This window comes from Amphibalanus amphitrite, unplaced genomic scaffold (genome assembly GCF_019059575.1).
Source record: "Amphibalanus amphitrite isolate SeventyFive unplaced genomic scaffold, NRLGWU_Aamphi_draft 000771F_arrow, whole genome shotgun sequence".
NCBI classification, from domain to species: domain Eukaryota; kingdom Metazoa; phylum Arthropoda; class Thecostraca; order Balanomorpha; family Balanidae; genus Amphibalanus; species Amphibalanus amphitrite.
The window spans coordinates 1-8,807 of NW_024882265.1; the positions used below are offsets into that span (position 1 = coordinate 1).

Consider the following 8,807-nt stretch of genomic DNA (forward strand, 5'->3'; position numbering starts at 1 on the left):
GTTAAGTAAAATTGCGTTGTCTCTCAATCTATTTAGAACATTTCTTGGTCCTTCCAACAGGAATTCCAGAACAAAATGCCACCATAATTATTACAACAGAGATATGCATATCAATAGCAGTTATTGCGAACATTCCATCAAAATTATCAGCAATAGTGCTTCACAGCTGATAAGCAACAGAGATGTAGTCAACGGACCAATGCTGCATAATTTCATACCTACTCAATTTTGTAAGCTACTGATTTGCACTTTGCGCCAAACAACGCGCTGTCATTTTACAGAGGAGGGTCACTAAAACAGTGTTAGTTATTAGTAAATAAATCGGAATGTTATTATGTTTCATGTTTGGTTTTTCAATTGGCACAAAGTTTTCCAAATATACAGGTTTCTAAAAAGATTCACATCTAGGTACTGTCGTCGTTAACTTGTAGATTTGTGTTATGTTAAAGGTAGTGTGCCAGCTTTCCTGGACCGTATGGAGTTAATGGCCCAGATAAGAAGAACCGGATTTTTAGAACTTATCCATACCTTCAAAACTCATGGAAACGTCTTAAATTCTTCAAATTTTGAGTACCCCAGTGCGAAATTCGCCCCGACGGGTTGTCGGTCGTACCCCAACCACATTTCACACCACTATGAACAATAAATGCACACACTGAAATCGCTATTACCGATATGCTCATCTGTAGTGTATTGCACTCACACATTCATCACTCGCACTCAAGACTGAACAGTGTACATTCAACTCGACTAATGTGCCCCGCGCCCTTGCCGACGGCTCGCCGGCGGGCACCCGACTCCGTCTCCCGGCGGCCCGGGCGCGGCGCCGCGGCGCGGCCGTCCCGGTTACCTGACCCGGCCGGCTAAAGGTCGAACCGGCTCCGGCCGCCGCTGCCAGTCCGCGGCGGGCCCGGGGAGGGGTACTACACTACATTCCCTTCCCCCCGAAGCGCTCATCTCCACCAGCGCCTCGTTGCCCGTCCCGCTCGCGTGCGGTACGGGCCCTCCATGTTTCCGGCGTCCTCGACGTCGACGTTAGAGGCATTTCCGGCAGAGTCGTTCCAGACGTCTCCACCTACGTCGACTTCGGCCGCTCCGCCGTCGCCTGTCTCCACTGCAACGGTCCCAGCGCCGCCTCCGGCGCCGTCAGGAAGCTGGTCAGGCCCGACAGCCTCTCTTCTCTCGGCTGTCTCCACGCCGACAGTCTCGGCGCCGCCGCCGGCGTCGTCAGGAAGCAGATCAGGCTCGTCAGCCTGTTCTCGCCCGCCTCCTCCGGGAACGTCAGGCCGGCGGACAGATGTATGGCACGGGGAGAGTCGCTCGGCACGGACTCTGATGCCGCCCTCCAGCTCGAACGACACGGGACCACGCTGTGCGGAGACGACACATGGCTTGGAAAACCGAGGTTTTCCCTTGCGCGGTCTTGGCATCAGGCGATAGCGAACGAGATCGCCTACCTTTATGTCGGGCTTCCTTGCCGTTCGGTCATGATACTGCTTCATCTTTCGCTGCTTCTTCCGGACGTGCTGTTGGATGGCGCCGTCACCTCTGCAGTCACTGCTCTGCACCACGGCGTTCTCCAGTGACGTCCGCAGCTGGCGTCCGTGCAGCAGCTCTGACGGGCTGCGCCCCGTCGTGGCGTGCGGCGTCGCCCGGTACACCATCAGGAACTGCTGAACGTGCCGCCGCCTGTCTGCCTTCTGCTGCTCACCTATCTGGATGGCAGACTTCAGACTGCGGTTGAAGCGTTCCACAGCTCCGGAACCTGCTGGATGATACGGGGACACCTTGATGTGTTTGATCCCGTTAGCCTGCAAGAACGATGCAAACCGTGCTGACGTGAAATGGGTTCCATTATCACTCACCAGCTCTTTCGGCCAGCCTTCTCTGGTCGCCACTGACGTCAGGAAGTCAATCACGGCGTCTGTACTTGGCTCTGATACAAACGCCACCTCCGGCCACTTGGAGTAGTAGTCTGTGAGCACTATGCCGTACCTCTGATTTGCCGAACCCTGCATCGGACCAATGAAGTCCACTCCCACCTTGTCCCACGGCGCAGTAGGCAGCGAGACCGGGATGAGAGGCGTCCTGGACGTCTTGGTCGACTTGTCCGCAACAGAGCAGGTGGGACAGTTCTTGACGGCTGTCTCCACCTCGCCGTCCATCCCTGGCCACCAGAAGACTGCGCGCAGACGCTGCTTCGTGCGTACTATCCCGGGATGGCTTTCGTGGGCAACTGTCACCACGCGGGTTCTGAGGGCAGAAGGAACAAGTATCCTCTCACCTCTGAACACCACACCCTTCTCGATGCTCAGCTCGTTCCTGTACCTGAAGTAGGGCTTCAGCACAGGCGGCACCTCCCTCAGTTTCGACGGCCAGCGCTGTGGGATCTGCGAGATCAGCGCCTTGACCTCGTCATCTTCAAGGCCTGCTGCGGCGATATCAGCGCTGCTCACCGCCGGCATCATCTCCTCCAGGGCTGCGACCAGCTGGTCCTCGTCTTCTGCAACCCCATGACTGCCGGGAAGGCGTGAGATGCCATCAGCCTGGTTCAACTTCCCCTCGATGTGCTGAACCTGAAACGCATAGTTCATCAGCTTGACGGCCCAGCGAGACATTCGCATACTGGCCCGACCGATGCCCTTGGCAGACAGCAGAGAGCGAAGGGCAGCGTGGTCCGTCCGCAAAACGAACTCCTTGCCCCACAGGTACTTGTGCCACTTCTGACACGCCCAGACGCATGCCAGGCCCTCTCTGTCAGTTACGCTGTACTTGCGCTGTGCTGCGCTGAGCGTGCTGGAGGCGAATGCCACCACTCTCTCTCCGTCTGGGTGGATCTGTGAGAGAACGGCCCCGAGACCAACGTCGCTGGCGTCGGTCGTGACGAACGTCTGCAGACTGGGGTCGAACGGTGCCAGTGCAGACGAGTTCAGGATCGCCGACTTCACATCCTCCAGCGCAGCTGTCATCTCCTCCGTCCATCGGAAGGCTGGGGCGTCTTTCCTCAGCGGCTGCCGCAGAGGTTCTACCCGAGAGCTGAAGTTGGGCACGAACTTGCTGTAGAACGCGAGGGACCCCAGTGCAGCCTGGAGCTCCTTGGTGTTCTGGGGTTGTCCCATGTCTCGAAGACCTTGGACCCGATCTGGTGAGATTTCGATCCCACGCTCCGACACGACGAACCCCAGGAACTCCAGCGACACAACACCTAGCAGACACTTGTCCCTGTTCAGCGTGATGTCGTAGTCCTTCAGCCGCTTCATGACGGTGCTGAGCCTCGCGTCGTGCTCTGCACGGGTGGGCGCTGTGACCAGTACGTCATCCAGGTAGACTTGAACACCAGGGATGCCTTGCAGAACAGTCTCCATGAGCTTCTGGAAACACTGCGGAAGACTATTGAGCCCAAAGCAGCACCGCTTGTACCTCCAGGTCTGACCCTCATGCACGAAAGCAGTGAGGTTCCTGGACTCCTCGTGCAGCTCCAGTTGATGATAGGCTGACTTCATGTCGAGCTTGGACATCACCTTGGCACCTCGGAGCTTGTCCAGCATCTCCTGCATCGGAGGGATGGGGTAGCCGTTTGCGACAATGGCTTTGTTCACCGCCGTCAGATCGAGACAGATCCTCAGGCCCTCACCTCCTCGCTTCCGGACCACGACAATCGGAGACAACCAGGGCGAAGAGCCACAGGGTACCTTCTCGATGACTCCTTGGGCTTCCAGGGACTCCAGATGGTCACTGACCTCCTTCCTCACAGCGTACGGTAGAGTCCTCAGGTGTGGCGTGCTGGGCACAGCTCCGGGAATCAGACGCACCTTGTGGATGAATCCCTTGATGGCTGGCAGCACCTGATCCTGCTTCACCTGGCAGACGACACTGCCACGGCTCACCGTGACTCCGAGCTGATGCTGGAGATCACGGCCCATGATCGGTACATCACCCACCGCCACGTACAGTTCCGCTGGAACGGAGAGCTGGTCCGGTCCTGTGACGTCAGCTGACATCTTACCCAGCACCTTAACCCTAGAACGCCTAGGGGGGGTTTGTATCAACCCCCCCTGATGTTTTTTCGAAGTGCACGCTAAACGGCTTGTCGTAGCGGGCTGAAATTTTCAATACCCTCTGGGGCAACCTTTGCGCATCTTTTGCCGAAAAAAATTGATCGGGTCATGTCAGGTCACGGAGTTATGACGTCATAAGAGGTACAGCCTCCGGCCGACAGTTACCAAACATGTGCGCCGAATCCCTAGGTTTTCTGCCGGTGATACCCACATTGTTTGATGGATCATGATGAAACTTCCCATGCATGTTGGGGCAAGCATTGGCTATCGTGTGGTGCAAGAAAATTGACCGGGTTAGGTCAGGTCACGGAGCTATGACGTCACAAGAGGAACAGCGTCCGGTACTATTTTTGAAAAGCGCCCGAACCACTATTTTGCTAATTCTTGTCACCTCAATGGGAATATGCAGCAATATTAGCTTCTATAGGGAGCAAATGGACCTCCCAAATCCAAAAATACAATCAGATTTCAAAAATTTAAATTTTGATTTTTCGAATTTCTGCCGCCGACTGTGACCTTGCCGACTTCCGGCGCTCCCAACGCGCCATTTTTAGAGCTAGGGAAACGAAATACATACCAAACGATAGAGAATTGATCAAGGAACACGATAGTGAAGATTTCAAGTCGATATCTCCCACCGTTTTGCCGCAATCGCCGCGGAAAGTTGAAAAAGTTTGATTTTTTCGGAAAATTTGACCTTTGACCGGTCATAAGTAGGTCAAATGTTGACCTAGGACCAAAAAATATACCACCAATCGCGAGATCTCGTTGAGAGCAATCCGTTGGTTTTTTCCGCTAAGCTCTACGACCTTCCGTTTCGAAACGCCAGGGGAGGGGTCGTAACAACCCCCCCCCCCCCCCTGGTCGTTCGTGTTATGAGAAATGGCCTGGTCGTGCGAGGGTTAATGCCGCTGCCGTTCCACTGGGTGCGCTTACCCGCAGGACGGAGAGGGACGTGACTGAAGAGCTGCCAGTACGTCCTCGCTGGGACGATGCTGACCGCCGAGCCGGTGTCAACCAGCATCCTGACACGCTTCATCTCAATGAAGGCATCATAGTACGGGCACGACACTGTCTGAACGACCGGACATACGTCATCCTTAGCAGACACGGACAAAATCTGCACATTGTCAACAGCACCGGTAATGTTAGAACGAGGACAACACTTGCTTAAGTGTCCGACAGTGTTACACTTGAAACATTTCAGGTTCCTCGCTCTGCACTCCTTGTCATTTGCCCAGTGACCCGGTCGACCACAGGCACGACACGTACCTGACTTCTTCACAGGAGGCTGACGCTGCGTCTGCTTACGCGCTGAGTCACTGCGGCTCGTGCTGCGCCGCTGCCCAGTATACGCCACCTCCACCGCAGGAGCTGAAGGTGAAGTCGCACCGGCAGATGAGTCGTGCAGTAGAGCTTTTCGCTGCAAGCCCCGGTCGTGGGCCTCGGCCACAGCCTCTAGCTTGGAGAGAGATAGGTCATCAATCATTATCAGCTTGTCACGAAGCTGGTCAGAGCGACAACCCTCGATAAACTGATCACGCAGTATGTCGTCAGTCAGGGCACCATAACTGCAACAGGCCACTGCCTCGCGGAGGTTGGCCAGGAAAATCACGCATGACTCATCAGGGCCTTGGGTGCATTTCCGGAATTTCAAGCGAGCAGAACGAACATCAGAATCGCTCTCAAACAGTTTCTTGAAAACAGCTACAGCAGCATCGAACTGAGACACAATTACAGCACCAGCGCCGCCGGCGTCAGTGTCACTTACTCCAGGTTCGATGTTCTCCTGCTTGGTAGCTGAAGCAGCAGCTCGGTAGAGTCGACGTGCCTCCGCTCCGACTGCTGTCAACAGGAACGCTGTCCGACGACCGTCCGTCCAGTCCAACCACCCGCTGGCCTCAGCGAAGACCAGGAAGTCCTCGTACCATTGTCGCCAGCTCCCAGGACGCTGTCCCGGCCGCGACAGGAACTCCGGTGGCGCCGGTGACTGGAACATGTCGTCTTGAATGCAGTCCGCTTATCTCATCCTTGTCGCCACTTGTAGTGTATTGCACTCACACATTCATCACTCGCACTCAAGACTGAACAGTGTACATTCAACTCAGGGCCACGTCTAAGGAATTTTCACTGGGGGCAGAGACTGAAGGAGCCAAACCTAGGGTACCCCCAAATCCTGTTTTCTCACCGGATTTAGGCCACTTGTTTTTCGTCACAGTCCTGAGACCATGATTTTTTTAACAAAAAAAAAAAACAGGCGATCCGAGCCATGCTCGTATATAGGGGGGGGGGATCGAACAGACCCCCTCGGTTTTTCGCGAATAACTCGCGTAAAAAGCGGCTGATTGCAACGAAACTTTCAGTACCCTCACGTTAATCAATTTTACACCTACCCTGAAAATTTCATGACTCTGACCCTAATGACCTTTGACCTATGACCTCATTTTCGAGACCACGTTTGGCCGGAATCGCGACTCGGCGTATGTCGGCTGTTGTTGTTGTTGTTGTTTGTTCCCCACGCAGCGGTCGCTACGTAGCCTCTCGGCTCTGGAGGTACCTGGCGGCGGCCCCCAGGGCCGCCACCACGCCGCTGCCTCGGACCTCCTCCTCACTCGGGTGTATGTTGCCTAGATGTCGTAGGCGTAGTCGCATCAGTGCCGGGCAGCGTAGCAGGATGTATTCCGGCGTGTCTGCCTCCTCTTCGCCACAGCAGCGGCAGCCGGCCGCCCGGCATGTCAGCGAGTTGCACTGCGCGCAGTCCCGGCCGGGGTTCCTGCCGATCCGATGCAGGTACTGCGCAGATCCCGACCAGTGACCAGCGCGCAGCTGGTGCACATCAACCGCCACCTCTCGTGGAGTAGTGCTGGGCAGCGGTGCGGGTAGGTGGCCGTCCATCAGCCGCCTATACCAGCCGTCCGGCCAGTTGCTGATCGCCTCCTTTCTGGCCATCCGGGACGCCGCACGGTACACTGTGCGGACGTCAACCGGAACTCCCTGCTGTGGGAGGGCGGCGGCTTCCTTGGCGATAGCGTCCACCCACTCATTTCCCTCCAGCTCACAGTGGGACGGCACCCATTGGAGGTGGATCCTTCGGTCCCCGTCAGACACCAGTGCCGCCATGTGCTCCCAGATGGCGGCACCTAGAGGGGACGTCTGGGCCGCTGGTCCTCCTCTCAGCGTCGCAAGTGACGCCTGTGAGTCGGAGCATATGATTATATCCTGTTCGAGGGGTGGGTGCTCCAGGAGATGTCGCACTGCCGTCTTCAGCGCCACCATCTCAGCCCGGTAGCTAGAGCATATTTTTCCCGCCGCCTCTCGCAGAGCTTCCGTCGTTCCGTCTGGGTGCTCGATTAGGACCCCGGCACCGCCATTCATCACTCCGCCGGTCGCCGACCCGTCGGTCCAGGCCCACGTCGCACACTGGGGGAGCGCTCCCAGGGACGCCTCCGCAGCGCTTCGCCTCATCGACGCGGTCGCTCCGATCGGGAGCGGGCCGATGTCCAGGCGGATCGTCACGTTTTCCGTCGCTGTCCACGGGGGCGGCCTCGTGGCTAGGCGAGCCTCGACGGGCAGCTCCACGCCGGCGCGGTCCCACACCGCTCTCCCTCGGTCTCTCCATCCGGTCACGGACTTGAGGCGCGGCACGGGGGCGGCCTCCGCCACGGCGTGCAGCGGGTCCTCCGGCGGGAGAGAGTGCGCTTTCGCCAGCAGGCGTGCTGCCAGCGCATCCCTCCTCGCCGCCATCGGCACGACGCCCGCCTCTGCTCTCACGGCGTGCCTCGGGGTGGAGATCGGACAGCCAGTGATGGTGCGTGCCGCCGCCAACATCTCCACTTCCAAGACGCCGAGATGCGTTGTCGCAGCCGCAGGCAGCCACGCCGCCGCCGCGTGTTTTATAGCGCCGCGGACGTATCCGTTTGCTACCGTCCGGAGGAGCCTCTCACCGAGCCCCCACGACCTTGTCAGAAACAAGAAGGTCGACCTCACCGCAAAGCGCAAGTTGTCTCAACCGGCGGCACGGACATGTGAGTGCCGAGACCGGAGAACAGAGATGTGCGCGCCCTTCTCCCTGGCCGAGCTCAACGCCCAGATCGTGGAAACGAAGCTGAAGAAATCGCCGGGCCCCGACGGTATCACCAACGAGATGCTCCGCCACCTCGGCCCGATTGCCAAGAAAGAATTCCTCAGGACATTTAACAGTTCGTGGAGCTCCGGAGAGGTCCCGAAAGAGTGGCGCGTCGCGACGGTGATACCGATTCCGAAAGCCGTATGTCGGCTCGCATTAGCCGTGCGTTTGCAGTCTTATCGTGGTTTCAAGCGTTCAAACATGGGATATGATGTTGCTCCCATGCATTAGGGTGGGTGTCAAGGTCACCGGGAGGTCAAGTCAGGTCATTGACCTTTGATGACCTCAGTTCACTTTTCGGGTTTTACATGTTTCTAGGCTAGTTTTTGGAGCTGAATTCGAATTTAACAACCATTTGAATATTTACGAAGTAGTTTTGGTGCCTTCGTAGCATGTTACGAAGCTGTCAGAGGCAGTTTCCACCTACTACGAATACCCGGCAAGACCTTTACTGGTTGACCTGACCTGACCTGACCCGACCTGGCCTAAATACATGAAGACATCATCTATGATCATAACTAACATGATATTTGTGATCAGCACCCCGAAAAAAACATAACAGCCACCCTTTACGACGTTCTAACAGGTCCCGATTTTCCCGAGTTTTGGGTCATTGACCCGAC

At 56.7% G+C, this 8,807-nt stretch overlaps 1 protein-coding gene across 1 annotated transcript; it reads right to left on the reverse strand.

The window, feature by feature from the left end:
- Positions 1-953: 953 nt before the first annotated feature.
- LOC122365890 (uncharacterized protein K02A2.6-like) lies at positions 954-4,001 on the reverse strand. The gene has a single exon (XM_043337496.1). The coding sequence runs from the start codon at positions 3,999-4,001 to the stop codon at positions 954-956; it is 3,048 nt and encodes a 1,015-aa protein (XP_043193431.1).
- Positions 4,002-8,807: the final 4,806 nt, after the last annotated feature.

Bases quoted from the DNA above. Each gene is read 5' to 3' on its own strand.
- LOC122365890 (XM_043337496.1), bottom strand. From the start codon at position 4,001: ATGTCAGCTGACGTCACAGGACCGGACCAGCTCTCCGTTCCAGCGGAA.